Source organism: Haliotis rufescens, unplaced genomic scaffold (genome assembly GCF_023055435.1).
Source record: "Haliotis rufescens isolate VD_foot unplaced genomic scaffold, xgHalRufe1.0.p SCAF_5, whole genome shotgun sequence".
Taxonomy (NCBI): Eukaryota; Metazoa; Mollusca; class Gastropoda; order Lepetellida; family Haliotidae; genus Haliotis; species Haliotis rufescens.
Window position 1 is genome coordinate 30,880,392 of NW_025964223.1, and position 19,716 is coordinate 30,900,107.

General features: G+C 38.6%; 1 protein-coding gene across 4 annotated transcripts in view; it reads right to left on the reverse strand.

The window, feature by feature from the left end:
* The window catches only part of LOC124118346 (protein O-mannosyl-transferase TMTC2-like), a 475,717-nt gene that overhangs the window by 286,407 nt on the left and 169,594 nt on the right, over window positions 1–19,716 (reverse strand). The window contains exon 7 of one of the 4 annotated variants that reach the window (XM_048383558.1): window positions 2,968–4,902. The exons of the other annotated variants lie outside the window; for them this stretch is intronic. Within the exon in view, the coding sequence (XP_048239515.1) occupies window positions 4,819–4,902 (84 nt within the window). The 3' untranslated portion in view covers window positions 2,968–4,818. Of the gene's footprint in view, window positions 1–2,967; window positions 4,903–19,716 lie in introns of those variants that run through there. 4 annotated transcript variants of the gene reach the window in all.

Here is a 19,716-nt window from a genome sequence, read left to right on the forward strand (position 1 = left end):
TCTTATAGAAGGATGTGTTTCAATCTCATCCCACTGTTGATATGCTCGCATGCCTTGACTATACAGTTGATTAGGCATGCCCTCGATAGTCAATTCTACTTTTGTAATCTTGGGGTTGTAGAACACCTCGGTATCTCTGGAAAATTGTTCAGAAGGGTCCTCGAACAACATCACAACCCTTGCACATTTAGATTGATATTCCACATTGTGTCACTTTTGTCCCTTGAAATCAATCGGTGCCGAAGAATGTGATGTATTACAAAATGGGTAAACGGCTATTCTGGTTACAAATTTGTCTGGCTAATTCAGGATCAGTTATCATATCATACTCCAGTGAGATATTGTCAATGGAATAGCTAGTTTATCACCGGCTTTGATTACTCTGTGGTAGTCATTAAAAGTGCGTTCATATTCTAACCTTTTGCCTAGGGATGCTTGATAGAAGGGCATGTGACTATCTGGTACAGTGATCCCTCGCTACAACGCTACCTTTGGGGTCCAGTTAATTGATGAGCGTTATTGATGATCAGCGGTTAAACGAAGGTTGAGTCGTAGGTGGTAGATGACCAACAAAACAGTATACATGCTCTGCCTACCTAACACGATCTACGTTGCACATTTCAGAGTTTAAAAAAAGATTAGAATAGAAGTTGTTTAGGATTCATAGTGTAAAAAAGTATCTATCGAGTATTAATATGCACTTTCAAAAAGCAACATCGTATCCCTTCAGTGAATTCAGGTAAATAAACAGGTATAACAAACTTGGTCAATATAAGATTGAAATTTGATATAAAACATCACTGGTCGGAAGAAATTGTATCTGAAATTATTATTTTATCCGGAATAATATATTCCAATATCGTGTTATTTTAGTTGGAGCTTCCACTATTCATATACTTAAAATTATAAGAATCATAAGCGTAGCACTTTGGTACAGGTGGTATGCGGGATATTATTTTTTTTACGTATGGAACAATTTGACTACTCACCGTAGGGGGCGGTCGGGTAGTCTAGTGGTTAAAGCGTTAGCTTCGTCACGGTGAAGACCCGGATTCGATTCCCGACATGGATACAATGTGTGAAGCCCATTTGTGGTGTCCCCCACCGTGATATTGCTGGAATATTGCTAAAAGCGGCGTAAAACATGACTCACTCACTCACCCACCGTACTTCCCACGCTATATGTATTTCGATTGAGAAAACATTATGTTGACATTTAATTGGCAAACTGCCTCAACTATGACTTTTAGCGAGTCATAGAACAGCATTTATGAGAGGTGTATCCATTCTCTTGCAAGTAAAGTTTGTTTCAAGGCGTCCCTGGCAGTAATCTGTCCGTGGTTGCTGTAAATAACGGTGAGTTGTGCGATCTACCAATCACTTTGCATATGATTTCACCAAAATTATTTTAAACATTATCAAAATTATTGAATGAAATTTTGAATATAATTAATAAAATATATTGCAAACATTAGTCCAAACAAGTATTTGTCACAAAGTGACGAAATGTCCCCCGCCTGTATATACACCATAGTACCAAATATGAAGACAATCCAGCGATTAGTTCTTGAGATATCGCGGCAACACTATTTTCCAACTCCAAAAGCAGATTTGCTTGCTGTGACCTTGAAAAGGGGATCAAGGTCACCAAAACCAACTGGTGTCTGCGGTGTCTGTATATACACCATAGTTCCAAATATGAAGACAATCCTGCGATTAGTTCTTGAGATATCGCGGCAACACCGTTTTCCAACTCCAAAAGCAGATTTGCCTGCTGTGACCTTGAAAATGGGGTCAAGGTCACCAAAACCGACTGGTCTCTGCAGTGTATGTATATACACCATAGTTCCAAATATGAAGACAATCCAGTGTTTAGTTCTTGAGATATCGCAGCAACACTGTTTTCAAACTCCAAAAGCAGATTTGCCTGCTGTGACCTTGAAAATGGGGTCAAGGTCACCAAAACCGACTGGTGTCTGCGGAGTCTGTATATACACCATAGTTCCAAATATGAAGACAATCCAGTGTTTAGTTCTTGAGATATCGCGGCAACAAACAGGTGGGACGTACGGACGGACGGACGGACGTACGGACGGTCGTGAATACTACATCCCCCGCTTCGCGCATTCGCGCGGCAGGGGACAATAAGTGAGTGAGTGATTGAGTTAATATTTAACGTCACATCGGCATTATTTCAGCCATATCGTGACGATAGTCCAAATAAACAATGAAAAATTTGTCTATAACCAGATATAATAATAATAGAATTAAATTGCGTACTTCAGTTTGGATTTGTTGACTGGTATTTCCGGTGTTACGTGATCGCACTGATCAGCTGATAATGTTTTCTGAGATGGGGGAAAACATCGTGTCATTGGAAAACTTGAGTTTATCTTAGTAAACTTTGGAAGCCATGCTTTACTGCTCGCGCTATAACCGAGTTAGCACTATATTGAAGAGGGAACACTGTAATTCAAAGTCAAGTGGAATACAGAATTGGTTACCTGATGCATCAGCATCAGTCTTATCTTTAACACCAGCATAACCTACACGCAGTCTCATTGAATTTTTATTACAAACACCTTGATACAGTTCCTGGAACTAACACATCAAGAGCGCCGAGATTAGGAAAGTGAACCAGAAGTGTCGGATTCTGATCAATGGTACTTGTGTTATTTGTTATAGTTACAGACTGGCGAATTGCTTTGATTCAATATGGATCCCAAACTCTACATTGTGGATTTAACTTACGCCCATATTGCGAAGACATTGTTTATATTGAAATTATGTTTCCTTATGTTTAATACAAAACTTAACTGATACTTCTGCAGTCGAAGGGGTACTGATGAAACCAGCTTTATGAATCTTAATGAGGAACTATTGCAATCTGCTGTTAATGACTATTTGTGCAGAAACAACAAAACATGATGTAGGTAAAAATACGTTTATTTACAACATTATTTTGGAGAATTGAGGGGGCTACTTCGGTTGCCGGAGGGTCGCCAACCCTGGGTATGTTAGATATGAAGGATAACCTGTAGGTCGTGGACCCGCGGTTAGAGGGCAAGGGAAATAACCTGTAGGTTGTGGACCCGCGGTTAGGACGGCGAGGACCTAATGGTGGGATTAGTTGCCCTTGGGTCGTGGACCCGGACATCCCTATGGACGGTTCCTGGTCGTAAGATCAGGAAGCCCATGTAGATAGTGTCCTGCCGTATGAATTGGGGGCTAGTCAGCTCACTCTGTTCTTTCGTACTGGCGATTAAAAGCACTGAATGAGCTGAAGGCCCAAAAGGAGGTTAGCAACCGAGAGCCCCCAATGAATAGTAGGGATATATATGTAAGATGTAAGGAGAAAAACATAAATATGTGAAAGTTACCAACGTTCGATTTGCAGTGATGCATGTTACACCTAAGTATACTTGAACTAAAAGCAGTTGGGTAATAAACGACAATGGTATAGCATCCTTTGACATAAATAGGGCAGTACATGTGAACCAGGACAGGAGTCCTCACACTGAGTACATGGTAACCACAGTCACTGGCTCTATGTTAAGAGTTCCATATTAGCATCGAATCACAGTAAAGACCAAGTGTCAAAGTCAGCATGCACAGTTGGACACGGCACAGTATATGGCAGTAGTCACGTGCACGGCATGGCTACTATCTGAGTCTGTAGTTCCCCCAGCACCACTATCACGCAAGAGTACAGTTTATGTACATTATACGAGATACAATAAAAAACAGTTGCACACCACAGAGTCACAGATTGCAACATAAATAGCACAAGTCACACTGCACTGGAGTCACGAGACTGAACGTCACATAAGATGGGGTAAGTTACTATGCAGATTGCACTCTGTTGGTAAAACATTATACGTTACACAATGAGATCTGTGCTTGTCTCAAGGTATCTTCGGGGGTTCGAATGTACCTGGTGAAGCAGTCTGAACTCCACCTCCCCAGGATTTTGATGAGATGGTCCTCCATTCTTACTTGTGCAGCTGTGGTAGCTGCGCCAATCCTGAATGAATGTCCTGAATAAGATTTGGAGCTCAAGCCTATCCGACACATGATAATGTTGAGCCATCTCAGAAATATAGTCCTCGTAATAGCATGGAAAAAGCTGTCCACGAAGAGGGGATCGTGGGCCTGAGCCCCACACTTGCGTCTTATGAGGATCAGTTGTGAGAGGCTTCGAACCGGACAAGCTGGCTTGTTTGTGGCAAACAGGGAAATGGCCTCTCTTTGTCGGAAAGGGTCAGTTTTAATCTGTTTCTGTTATAATCGCAGATGACATCTTGGACACATAAATTGACATCTGCATCAAAACTGTCTGAACTGGTGAACTCGCTACACCTGAGGAAGCCGAAGAAGGCAACGGTACACATAGTAATCATGATAAAGTCATTAAAAGGACCCAGAACGCTATCTTCAGCAGAGTGATAATTTGACACAGAATATTGTAAGTGATGGGTAGTCTCTTGCTTTTTGGTGGGGCTTGTAGTTTCTTGTATCCACATGCGTTGGCGCCCGAGTCGGCAGAGTCGAAGAGTGTTGGTATTCCTGCTTGTAGGTAAGTATATCTGATGCCCACCAGGTAAGTTTTAACAGTAGTATAGGATAACTTGAGCCTGCCTAAGCAGTGGGCGAGGAAAAACTGAACGCAGCTTTCGTGTAGCGGTGGGAGTCCTGGACGTGTCCTAGAGAGCAAATTCACACTAATCATGAAGTTGATGTAGCACTGAACACCGGTAGCATAGGTATCCTTTGTACGCGGGGCAAGGGCTGCTGACCATAATGTGTCCAGGTGCCTTGTCAATTCCACATGATGTATGAGCCTGAAGGGCACTGTATGGGTTCGTTCTGTGATGCTGGGGCTAGGGAGCGGAACAGGTCCAGCTGTGAACGAGAAAGAGCATAAGCTAAAGTATTGTGAACCCCAGGGATGTGCTTAGCTAATACTATGAAATTGCCTTTAGCTGCCGTCCATGTTAGGGTACGGATAAGAGACATGACTTTTCGGCATTTAGATCTCCCTTTGCGAATGATATGTACAGTGGCTTGGTTGTCGCAGTGAAATAACACTCTTAACCGAGTCCAACTACGTCCCCAAAGTACGGATACTATCATGATGGGATACAGTTCAAGGAAGGCGAGGGAATGTTCGATATTTAATTCTGTGAGTAGGTTGTCTGGCCACTTCTCTGAGAACCACGCTCCTTTAAAGTATCCGCCGAATCCGAACGAAGTAGATGCATCTGTATACAAGTCCATGTCTTGATTGGAGGTAGCGTAAGCATCGTGGAATAGGGACACGTCATTCCACTGTTGGAGAAAGATATGCCACATGTGGAGATCTTGTTGGCACGCCGTAGACGTGTATCTGGTGATGCAGTTTCTTCACTGATTTGGCTATATCCAACAGGTGAGAAATGAAGGATCTGCCGGGAATGATGACCTTACAGGCATAGCTTAAGTGTCCCAACAAAGATAAGAGTTCCCTCTTTGAACATTTTTTCTTCTGGGAAAACACGTGAAGTAAGGCTGATATCCTGTCCAGCTTGTCTTGGTAGGCTTGCTGTCATGGTGTCGGTATCCAGATTAATGCCCAGGTATTCCAAGATTGTGGCAGGTCCCATTGTCTTGTGCTCGGCTATAGGGATGCCCATCTCTTGGAACAGTTTACGCAGGTTCGTCATGGTTTGTTGGGCATCGGCCTCAGGGGAGTCTATAGTAAGGAAATCATCCAGGAGATGGAGAATGTGTTGAATGCCATAGTTATGATGCAGTATCCAGCATAAAGCTTCTGACAGAGTGTCAAACAATTTTGGGCTTGAATGACATCCGAAGGCCAGCCGTTTGTAAAAGTAGTACTGCTGTTGCCACTTGAATCCAAAGAAAGGTATAAATGCATTTGCTATCGGGACCTGTTTGAAAGCGTCCGAAATGTCAAGTTTACACAGTTTGGCTCCATGCACTTGATTAGAGATGATAGCGATAGCGTGGTCAATTGTCACATAAGAAAGAGAACACTGATCCTTGTCGATGAGTTCATTGATGCTTAGTATTTCTGGTTTGTCGTGGGGGGGCTGATAGGTCTAGAATAAGTCTCTTCTTCTGGCTGTATTTACCAATGGCCAACCCAAGGGGACTCACCCTGTATTCAACATATGGCACTGTCGAAAATGGACCTGCAACATAATCCTTTGTAACTTCCGATTTGACGAGAAGTGACACTGCAGCCTGGTCTTTCCTAGCACTGTAATTGTTGTTGGAAGTTGTGGGTAGTGGATGAATTAAAGGGTTGAAACCGTATCTTAGACCATTGATCAAATAGTTGGTGAACTGGATATCCGGATGAAGAGCCAGTTCGAGTTGTAACCGGGTGTGGTTGATAGGAGTGAGTGGAGATGATGTGGGCACTGTTTCCATGGGTATGGCGGATTCGTTAGAGGTGGTATCCAGTCAAACCTTCTTTCTCTTGTCGCCACAGTTGTTTTTTCCATGGCTTGGCTCCTTGCATGTTAGGCAGACATGCTCAAACAGACAGTTTTTTCTGGTGCAACCTTGGTCGTTGAAACTGTTGAACATTTCTTTGCCGTTGAACCTGACCTTGGGATGTCCCCTGATATCAGCCTTGTCTTGTCTATATCCTTGCGGTCTCTCAGAGACTGGTGTGTTGTACCTCCATGGTTTGAACTCATGGCAATGGTCACTATCAGGTGTCACACTATGGCAAATATGGCACGACTTGGAGGTTCTTGTAGAGCACCTAGTGAGAATTCTTTGATCAGGCATATCCCACCTGATGGGTTGACCACGCGAGAAGCAAACAGTTTATGGTAATCGTAGTGGTTGCTCTTTCCTGGGAATTGTTGAGCCAGATTTATGACTGTCCTTTCGTGAGCGTCCAACTGGCGCCTGAGTTCATCGTTGTTTTCACAATAGATGTTCTTGAATGTGGTAAAAGCCACAATGAAATCTGGTAACAACAGGGTTCTTGATAAGTTGCCATTTGGGCTATCTTGACTTAATCCCTTTTTGCCGTAGTCTATATCTTGTAATAGGAGAGCTAAATTCACATATTTACCGGCTTTGATCTTGTCCTTGATCGCTTCTGGTACTGTGTCTATCGGGGGCAGGCTGTCTGAAGGCACCGCTTGACACACCTGGTGTGGGGCTCTGTTTACATTCTCTTGACGCATGGCACAGATAAGTTCCTTCAACTCTCTGACCTCGTTTCTCAGGTTTCTATCCGCCATGTTGGATACCGGAACTTCCGTCTGGTTGCTGCTCAGGTCAGAGATGGAATGCAGATTGTCGTTAACACTGACAAGTGTAGTTGGAGTGTTGAATGTTCTCCTGTCGTGCATTGTCTGGCTAAGTCGTCTGGAGTCTTGATTGCTGATTGTGTCTGCGGACTGTCGTTCCTAGTTGGCCTGTTGTTGTCACTGGGGTCGTCTATCAGCCGGCCACTTGCTACGTTTTCCTTGTACAGTTGTAGCAAGAATTTTCTAGACCACGCAGCTGGAACTTTCATCCCCAGTTGTTCCAGTCTGTTTCTGAGGTCTGTAGCTGTCAGGTACGGTGGGTTGGTGGCGTGAGACTGGTGAGATGTACGAGGGGGTGGTCCGCCATCTTGGTTGTTTACATCGGATGTTGTGGAAGGTAGATTAACGCTTTTGGTCCGCCCAGATTTCCTTGTGTGTGCAACACGTTTCCTCTGTGGATCCGACATTGTCAACACAATGGGAAGTTTTCCCGGTGAAGAATGATACTGGATGGCGTATTCAGAGGTGGATTCGTGAGAGATTTTGAGAGCATTACGCCATGACAATAGAATTGACAAGAAAGACAAAGCGAAATCTTTGGGGTTAAATAGCCTCGAGGCATGACGTCACCGGAACCTTTCTGAGCATGCATGGCTGAAAAATTGATGCATTGTGGGATATGAAGCTAGTAACCTTATACATAACAGAAAAGCATGATGTGACATGAAATAAAATATAAGAAGTGACGGTAGGTAAATGTAAGACATAAGCATGTACTTGCTAGTGAAGAGTGTAACTATGGTGAGAAAATAACAGGGTATAATAGACTGGATGCAGAAGTACGCGTATGACTACATAGGTAATGATACCTGTCGATATGACTAGCATAAACTTTTTGTCCCTGCACAAACTACAATAATAAATTACCATTTACGAAGTCGTAAAAGAAGACAAAAAATATGTTACTCTTCTTGGTCGTGACTATTCCAAGTTATCAATGGATAGTAAGGAATATTGCGACTGCATGGCTCTCCAGATATTGATCTTATGAATTCTCATAATAGGAAACCCCTAGTGTTGTCTACAATAGCTGGACGCCCTGGCGGCATCAACATTATTTGTAATGAATTAGTTCTTGTAGACCATGATAACTCACAAGCAAAACTTTCTGCAAAGACTACTAAGGTTCTTCAGACTGTGCGGACTGAACTCTGTACCACAACACGCTAAGGAGGCTCCAGATGGTCTTGAGTATCTTGGCTACCTATGATAATTCTACATTACAGGCACCATCCTTGGAGTACAGTATGAGAGAATTATGAGGCCTTGACAAGGCAATGCAAACAATGTGGGAATCACTCAACAATAATAAAGTCAAGCTGGATGAACTAGACAAGCATATAGCTTATAAGAAAACAAAACTTGAACAGGCGGGTGATGAATTCAGTAGACGCCGCGTTGCGGAAAGATTGCGTAACTTAGAAGACGAAAGATCGAAGCTGCTTCCAGAAAAAGAAAGGCACTTTGTTCACAAATAAGTCCTCAATGATGATACTACACTGGCCAATAAAATTAAAACATTGTTCAGAGAACAGGGGATAACCATTGCCAGTATTTTAACCGCATTGGGATTTATTATATCAACTTTAACTCTCGCGTTAACCGGTGGTACAGGTGGTACAGGAGGTGGCACACCACCTAGTGATAAAAATGGTATAAAAGAGTGGCTAAAAAAGCATTTAAAGGCATTAGGAGAAGCGCTGAGAAAGCCGCGTCTGCACTTCCCGGCATAACAGGGAGTATTGTTTCCTGGCTCTTGAATTTATTAGCTAAAACCACCACTTGGTTTAGTCAAAACTTGTGGGCACTGATCGTAGCAATTGCAGGGCTGTTGTACGTATCCGCTAAAGACTATTTAACCAAATCAGTTCATTAAGAACTATTTAACCAAATCAGTTCATTAAGAACTATTTATCCAAATCATGAGTAAACCAGCCGCGACTCCACCTACTATCAGCGCTGTTTTTTCATTGATATGTTGTGGATTTTTAGCTGCAATATGTGGTGGCACTTGTGGTTGTGCATTAGTAGATGCGTCAGTAGAAGTGTCAGTATATATCTGTGGCTTGACTATTCCCGTTTCGCCTGTGTTTGTTTGCGTTATTAATTCGGTGTTAATATCTGAATTTATACCTGTTTTTGTTGATCAAAAAGCAATAACAATTTCATTATTATAACCGATCACTTGACCGATCTTAAGTTCCATATTACTCGGAGACATGTATAGTCCCGGGGCATAAACGTAGACTACTTTGGATTGAGTGTCTGTAATACATCTTGATAACGCTTTATAGAAGATGGTATATCAACTGGTGAATTAATAGCATCCTCTACGTTTGTCATCCTCCGAAGATTGTTTTTCTGTAACAACTTAAGTGGATTGAATGGTTGATGAGTTTTTTTTACTAAATCATCACTTTCTTCTTTAACAGTTCTTTTTCCGCTATACGTAACACCTAGACCATGGTTAAGTCCTTTAATACGCCAATCTTTACTCGTAGAAATATCAAATTCCTGACAAATACGCTCATACGTGAACCTATTGTACGGATTGTTTGATGCATTCCATGCTCGATCCTGTGGTAATGGAGCACTAATTTCTTTAAGTATACGTCTAATCTGATAGTACACATGAAATGATAAAACAGACTTATTTAGTTCAAATCCTGGAGCATAAAGAGATACACCACATCCCGTTGTTGCACACCATATGGCAAAGTTTAACTGGTTCTGCCAAAATTGCATCGGATTGTGAAACCAATCGTGCACCATTTTATCGCTAGTTGCCGGGACCCTATATTTTTCAAAGATATCAGGGATTCAACAACAAAATTAGCACCAGAGGCACTTACATTACTAATCAGTCGATTTTAGTAAGTTGCTTTCATATTTAAGTTATGATGTAGTATCTTTGTATGTTTAATATGTATGTCACACTCCCGGGAATAACAAATGGTCAGTCTATTCAACTGCTTCATACTATCAATAACTCGGATTGACAACTTATGCAATGTAACGTATTACCCACCGTGGACCAATATAAATGATGTGATAGAAAATAATAAGTTTTTAATAGGTGAAATAGGTATTGATCACACTCGCATTGTTATACCTAATGGGTATTACAGCGTATGCTCACTCAATGATGAAATTTTTAATCCTAATGGAATTAGTCTCGCACAAATGAGTCGAATGGGATGCTGAAATTAAGCGCTGGAGAAGAGAACTTACTTCTTGCTGAGATCTTAGCAGAAACACTTGGACTTGAAGGCAAAACGGGAATAATACCATGCACCTAACGATAAAGTGCATGGAATTAAATTACCCGATTTAGTTCCCTATAAAGAGTTGTGCATCCATCTTGATCAGATCAGCACAACGGATAATATTCAACTAGAAAGTCCTTCAACTCTGCTGAGAGCTATTCCAGTCAAAGATGAAAAATATAATAGCTGTAGAACCAAATCTTTCTCAACATTACAATATAAAAAGTTAAAGTGGGGTATTATTGCAGACCTCAAAATTTCTGTATTAGATTTAAAACACCAACCTGTACATATAGGATATGATATACAGATATGATATAGTATCTTTGTATATTTAATATGTATGTTACACTCCCAGGAATAACAAATGATCAGTCTATTCAACTGCTTCATAATATCGATAACTCGGCTGGTCAACTTGAAGTCGCCCTATGCGATGTAACGTATTACCCACAGTGGATCAATATAGGTGCTGTGAGAAATGATAATAAGATATTTATAGTTGATGATATTGAAAATGGAAAAAAACACTCCCATTATTATACCTGATGGGTATTGCAGCATATGCTCAATCAATGATGAAATTTTTAAGCCTTTGGGAGTTATTATCACACAAAATGACTCGAATGGGATGCTGATTTTTAACGCTGGAGAAAAGAAAGTAGTTATTAATTGGAGCTTAGCATATACACTTGGACTTGTAAACTACATAGGAGGTGCAATAATATTAATACCACCCCACTTCCGGTGGCGCTGCGCATGGGATAACACGCTCTCTCAAGAGCTCCGCGTGAATCCAACACAATCTGAACTGAAAATGGCCAGTACTAGAAAAAGTAATCGTAACAAAAGTGAAACGAATACTCCTTCTTCTCTGCAGCCAGGAAATTTGGACTCACCAATTTTTCTCACCAATAATGAAAAAAATCCGAATATAAATCCCACCCCTGAAAACGGAAATGACGAGACGGTGGCGGCCATTTCGATTCCTTATATGCAGCAACTTTCTAATCTCGAGACGCTGAAAAATGAACTTGCTCCTATTTGTCAAACACTGAACTAATTAGTTAAAACTGTCGACTTCAATTCATCCAATATCCAAAAGAATAAGGACGAATTACAAGCTCAGCGTGAAGAATTACAAGATTTGAGAAAGGATATCAAACAGAAATTACTTTTACAAGAAGTTTACAACAGGAAAAGCAATCTTCTTGTATACGGCATCCCAGACAACGAAGACCCGGAAAAAGCGCGCAAAGAGCTTTTTCACGATCTGGGCGTCCCAGAGGCAAGTGTAATGAATTTCGTTGCAATTCACAGACCCCCCCATATCAACCTGACACACTCGCCTCCGGATAAACCACAAACTATCATGGTAAGATTTGTCAGCATGAGCGACCGTCAACGAATTTTCGACTCCAGCTACAAAAACTCAAAGCTACTGAGCTATTTCAAAGCTATTTCGATTCGCACAGACCTTCCGGTCGTGCTGAAAAAGTACAGAACAAAACTCGCTAACAGGGCTTATGAAATTCGCAGGAAGTACAACTACCACACTAAGATCCAGGAGAAAGGTACTGAAGTCACCCTGCTCTATCGTAGGGGAAAAGATGATCCATGGCGCGCAATTACGGTGGACGAGGACATAGAGTGAAGAAATCACTGACCTTCTCGTTCAATCAACTCTCAAGATGATTTTATGATGCTTCGTTTTTTCCCACAAGATATGTGAAAACTGTTTCTCATGAATATTGGGTTTCGTGTTGTTTCAAGTGTGCTTGGTATCTCCCTACGTGTAAGTACGGTGTATACAAGTGATAGACAACTGTTTATTCATCAATATCCAAATAGAGTCTAGGACTAACTTTCTGATTTTGGTCTCCATACCCTGATTGGATATACGGAAAACACCTGAGGATTTTATGACGCTTCCTTTTTTCCTCACAGGATCTATGTGGACATCATCTGAAATGTTTGCTATTGTGTGCACACTAGTGTGAAAAAAACCTCTAGTGTTTTTGTTTTATCTTCGATTATGCCTGTGTTTATCAGCTGATTCCATGGATTATTTATGGATTAACCTATATGAGTGTAAGTAATTTTAGTTTTCTTCTTAAGTCTGCAATTACGATGCTATATACATGAATCATGATGAATGCTTATATTACCTCATATGTTTACTTACTGTTATAAATCAATAATTTTATGGCCTTGTTACCAAACCATTCAGAAAAATATAGGAATTTCTACAATCCTTGAGCCAAACATCGGTTTTTCTTTGTTTTTATTCTTTCCTTTCCTTTTATTTTCATTCAAAACCAAAGAAATCAGTCATTACACAGACAAGATGTGTATCCCTTGTATATTCTGTTGTTAAAACTATAACTCCAATATACAATGTCAATACAATCTAAACTATCTTTGCTATCTGCAAACTGCAGAGGCTTAGCTGATAAACCAAAAAGAAAAGAGGTTTTTAATATTTGGCGCAAACGAAATTTTCATGTCATCTGCCTTCAAGATATCCATATAGATAAAAATCAAGTGAACATTTTTAGGAATGACTAGGGCCTTGAGTGTATTTTTGCTCCCTTCAAGTCTAATGCCCGAGGGGTGGCTATTCTCTTTAATTCCATTGAAATGTCTATTCATAAGGTTATGAAAGATGATGGTGGAAATTTTATAATTGCTGATATAACCATTAAAGGAATAAGACTGACCTTAGCTACTATATATGGGCCGAATTCTGATCTCCCAAAATTTTATCATGATATCTTTAATGCCATTGATGGACTTGATAATGAATCGATTATAATTTGTGGGGATTGGAATCTCATTCTTGATCAATCTCTAGATCTGGAAAACTATAAAAATATTAACAACCCAAAAGCTAGAAAAACGGTTTTAGATTATTTATCTCAGTTTAACCTATTTGATGTTTGGCGTGAACAGAATGCAGATGTTAGAAAATTTACATAGTGGAAACATAAACCCAGACAGCAAGCTAGGCTAGCCTTTTTTTTGGTTAGTGAAGATATTTTAAACCTATCCTCTGCTGCTGACATTCTCCCAGGTTATAAATCTGACCATTCGGCTATTTCTTTATGCCTAAATGATTCTCTGATAAATAATAGGGGCCGTGGATATTTTAAATTTAACACTTCCCTTTTAAGAAATAAACAATATGTGGATATGGTTATGACTGTTTCGGATGAAACAAAACAACAATATGTTGATCCATCTTATAGATCAGACCATTCTGCTCCTTTAGATGATTTGGATTTAAAACTGAATATACCTGATTCCCTATTCTTGGAAACCTTTTTAATGAATTTGCGAGGTAAAACAATCTCTCTTTCCTCATATTTGAAAAAGAAAAGAGGAAAGAAGAAGAAAGCAAGATAAATGCTTTTAATAAGAGACTACAATGGTATGAGGAGGGAGAGAAACCAACTAAATACTTTTACCGTCTTGAAAATAGAATTTTTACAAATAATATCATCTCCTCCTTGATCAATAATGATGCTGAGGAACTGAATGATACAACTCTCATTATTAAAGAACAAGAATCATTTTATAGAAACTTGTAGCAAAACAAAAGTTCAGTACATACTGATCCAAGCCTGATGTTAAACAATATTCCAATTCCAAAACTAGAGAATGATATGCAACAGGCTTTTGAACAGCCGTTATCCTTAAACGAAATTGGTAAAGCTACACTTGCAATGAAAAATAATAAGAGCCCAGGTCTTGATGGCTTCCCAATTGATTTCTTTAAATTTTTCTGGAAAGATTTAAGAGTCTGGATATGGAGATACTTTAATCACGCTTATCATTCTAACTCTTTGACTTTTACTATGAACTGGGGCGTGATTACTTGCATTCCAAAAACAAATAAAGATAGAAAAAGATTAAAAAATTGGCGTCCCATTACTTTATTAAATGCTGTATATAAGATTTTAAGCTCTTGTATTACTAATAGAATCAAGCAATCCTTAAACAAATTAATTCATTGTAATCAATCAGGATTTATCCCTGGGAGATGTTTAAGTGAAAATACTAGATTACTCTATGATATCATTTTTGAAACTTAGAGACTTGACAAAAAAGGTAAGTTGATACTCATTGATTTTGAGAAAGCGTTCAACCCCCTAAAATAAAGATTTTATTTTCCTCGTTCTGGAAAAATTTGGCTTTGGGCCAAATATGATTAAATGGATACATATACTCATATCTAATGCCTCTTCTTGTATTGTCCAAAATGGCCACCTCTCTGAATTTTTTATGAATGAAAGGGGTTGCAGACAGGGTGACCCAATTTCCCCCTATTTGTTTCTTTTCGTTGCTGAAATTCTCGGTATCATGTTTATAATAATGAAGATATAAAAGGTATACTTCTACACGACATTGAACACACATTGGGCCAATATGCTGATGACACCCAACTCTTTTTAGATGGCTCGGAAAAATCTTTAAAATCAGCCATGGATACACTTGAAACTTTTTACAAAATCTCAGGATTAAAAATGAACTTTGAAAAAAACAAAGCAATATGGATAGGCAGTATGGCTAGTAGTAAAGTCCGATTTTGTCCTAACTTAAAGCTAGATTGGCATGATGGCAACTTTGAAGTTCTGGGCATATGTTTTAATGTTGACTTAAAAGACCTTTGGGTAATCAACACTAAAAAACGCCTGGATAATATCTATGGTATTATAAGCAAATGGAAAAAACGTAATTTGACTTTGGTGGGTAAAATAACAGTTGTTAAGACTTTAATTCTCTCTACCCATGTACATATTTTTTCTGCTCTCCCGAATCCATCAAAAGCTTTTATTGATCAATTGAATAGAATTCTTTTTAACTTTATTTGGAGTGACAAAAGAGATAAGATTAAGAGGGATTATTTGAAAAGGAATTATAGTCAAGGTGGATTGAAAATGACTGATATACCCAAATTTATATCATCTTTGAAAATTTCATGTTTAAAAAGGTATTGCGAAAAAACCCATTAATTATGACCTTGCTTGTTTTCAGTTAGCTCATATCTACACTTTAGGTGCCAGTTTGCACAAGAATCGGGAAATTGTAAATCCTTTCTGGAAAGATACCCTTATAGCCTGGAGTGACTTTATGCATTCATATGACATTGAAGACTTAGAAAAAGCAGAAATTGCTTCCCAACCCATATGGTTAAACCATTATTTTAGAGATCCAGTATTAATTTTTAATGACTGGTTTAAAAAAGTTATAGTTACGATAAAAGACTTGTATGATGAAAACGGATGGATCCCTTTCCCACGTTTACAACAACTTTATGATCTTAAAGGAACTTTTCTCGACTATAACCGTATGTTTTTTAATATTCCAAGAAGTTCGAGACAAAATATTGATACAAATCTACATTCCTCCTCTAACCTCACAGTATCTCCTTGGATTTATGATCTTACACGTTCTATTAAAGGAACAAAAGTTTTTTATAATAAACTGATAGGGAATTCCCTCCCTCTCCCTAAATCTTGTTTGAAATGGGAAAATCAGCAAGGATCTTCTTTTCCATGGAAACAAATATTCAGTGTATATTGCCATGGGTTAAGGGACACAAAACTCAGGGACTTCCAGTTTAGATTTTTTCATAAAGTAATATTTACAAAACGTGAGTTATTAAGAATGAAACTTATTGATAACGATGAGTGTTCTATGTGTCATACTCACAAAGAAAATGTTTTTCATGTTTATATCGAATGTCATGTTGTTAAGAATTTTTGGTCAGATTTCTGTATTTACTTGATGAGCTCCTTTTTGGTACCTCTGATGTAAAAATTAACCATTTGATTGTAGCTGCTAAAAGATTTATCTTTGTCCAGTGTATTAAGAATGAAAATGTTGACTTTGTTGCTTTTAAGAACACAATAAGAAGTATCTATGATGTTGAATATCATATTGTACGTAGAAATAACGACTTCTCTGCCTTTAACAGAAAATGGGCTTTGTTTACTCAAATTGTAAAATAACTTATTCACTTGATGCTTGCAACATAATTTGATGTACCATAAATACCGCACCTTCTTAATTGTATACATAAATATGCCTTCATCTGTACCATGCTGTGGATTATGCCTTATGCCTCCTCTGTACCACATCCTTTTGCGAATTACCTTTATACATGAATTTGTACTGTTATTCGACTGTATCTGTATCCTGTGTATATGACTGAATAATAAAAATAAAAAAAAATAAAAAAATAAAAACAATAAAAAAATATTAATACCACCCAACGAAACACAGCATGGAGTTAAATTACCCGATTTAGTTCCCTATAAAGAGTTGTGCATCCATCTTGATCAGAGCAGTACAACGGAAAATATTCAACTCCAAAGTCCTTCAACTCTGCTGAGAGCTATTCCAGTCAAAGAAGAAAAATACAAAAGCGGTAGAACGGAATCTTTCTCATCATTACAATATAAAAAATATTTCAGACCTCAAAATTTCAGTATTAGATTTAAAACATCAAACTGTACATATAGGATACTTGAGTGTTACACTCCATATTATAAATAACGGTTGATTCATCAGGCCCTGGAACACTCATACAATTTAATACAATTGCGCTTTCCGATTTTGGGCACACAGAAGGATTCGGTAAACCCGGTATCGATGGCAAGTTATACACTTTACACTTAAAAGTTAATGTATACAAGCGGAAAGAAGTTGCATTCACAGGTAATCTAGGAGATTTAAGCGATGTCGACGTTAGTGGACTCAATAAAAACACTTCATACAATCTTACTCAAAACGATGATAATAAATGGACTATTGAATATCGTCATTACCCAACCATATGTGATGATGGGTAAGGGACATCAATTAACTAAGATAATAAATAGTGGGATCGTACTCGTGGCTTATATCCCCTCAAAACGAAAAAGTGTGTCAGTCTCTCCCCTGCCAGAAAACCCAGGTCATATGTTATTGAGTCGTCCGGCAGTAAAAAACGTCAGTTTAAATTTTGTTACTGAATTCAATAATATGAAACAGAACTTGAGTGCAATACATAATCCTTCTACGCTTATTATTGAAGTCTTGTTTTGAGATGTACCCGTAGATGCCTTCGAAATATTACCAGGTCTATCAATTAAATGGCTCAAGCAACACGAGCGTCGACGTTATAGTATAATTTATGTAGGAGCCCATTGCAACACTAGAGGGGATCCAAGTTAATAAAAGTAATAGCATTTCTCTTACTAAGATATTTATGCCATATAATATACATTTAATAAGGCTGATGTATACTCTCAAAACATTGAAGCAAGACAAATTAAAGACTATTATATGATATAATAATATATATTATGAATTTGTATCGATGAAAAGATGGATACTGTTGATGGATTTCCATTACATCAAATAAGCGACATAAAACATCGAATAGAGAAGGAGAGGGAGTTGAGACTTGGATTGTAAAAAAAGTATCGCAGAGCCGTGAATGCTCTCGATGGAGTTGACACCGCGCTTGTAACAGCTAGCATGGGACTTGGTGTACCCGGTGTTGGTTTATTATCAACTATAATCGCGGCGCCTATCGGACTTGGTATGGAAAATAGCCGCCGGAGTCTCTGAACTGGCAGGAATAGCAATAAAATTTATTTCTTAGAAGTTCCAAAAGAAAACATTAAAACATGATAATATTCGGATACGCGCCAAAGCAAAGTTGAACAGCATTGAGGATCATATTACAACAGCAAAGGCTGATTGTAAGATATCCGAGGAGGAGTTTCGTTTAGTTTTGGCAGAACTCACCAAATACAACGTAATGAAGCAAGAGATTCGATCCAATTCTCGTGAGACCAGTGGTATTAGCGAAGACGAGAAAAAAAAGTTCATAGAACAGGGGAGACAACAAGTGCGTCAATTATTCTGTGCCAAAACCAAAGAACTGGTTGGAGATTAAAAATAGATTGCTTCCTGTCGTTGGATCACATTTAAACGAATGCTCACATAAGTATATAATAATGGAGAATTACAAATCAACAAAGGAAGAACTCGAAAAAGCTATCAAAGTATTTATGCTCAAGGACAAAATTATTAAATGGAGTGAATTACCACAGGGTATATATTATATTAGTGATGTCAAACCAACCAAATACGGTCATCAATTGTTTCTTTCCAATAACCAAGAAGAATATAGAGTCTGGTCTCCTAGTAAAATGAATGAAGAACTAAAAATGTTGAATACTTTGTTAAAAGTAATGGTATACATATGAGTAAAAATAATAGAGAATATTTTCATTACAACTTAGTTTAATATCATGACGATCGTTGAATCGCATCATCGTTTACACATAGAAAATTCCATCTGTAGTAGCGGTATAGGTATATAAATCTGGCTCCAGTGGAAGTGGTCCAGAACCATTATTACCTATACTACTTTCTCATCTCATTATGCAAGCTATCTCAAAGACCGACGGCGGCTTAAGATACATTCCTAATAATATGGAAAAATATATATCATTCTCATTGACTAAAACTATAAATTATAAGAACAAGGGTGGGAAAGCCAGAACAAAGCAAAGTAATGGACTCCGTACAGTTTCTGTTATCTTCCCTGGACAATTTAGCTAATGCGAACAATCCCGATGACTTTGCAATAACAATTCAATATACTGATCAGATAACTCGTCATTTGTTGCTGGGAAAAGGTGTATATCCTTACGAATATATGGATGATTGGTCTAGATTCCACAAAACTAAATTACCACCCCTTGAATCATTCTATAGTAACTTAACACAATCTAAAATAACCGATGCCGATTATGAACACGCTCTGACGGTGTGGGATAAATTAGGTTGTAAGAATTTAGGCGATTATCACGATCTGTACTTAAAAACCGATGTACTGTGACTCGCCGATATATTCGAGATATTTAGAAAGACAAGTTTAAAACAATACGGCTTGGACTCGGCATGGTACTATTCCAGTCCCGGACTATCGTGGGATGCATTGTTGAAGAAGACCAGTGAAGAACTAAAACTACTCAACAATTACGATATGCACTTGTTTGTTGAGAAAGGAATAAGAGGTGGTATATCGATGACAGCGAAAAGGTATTCTAAGG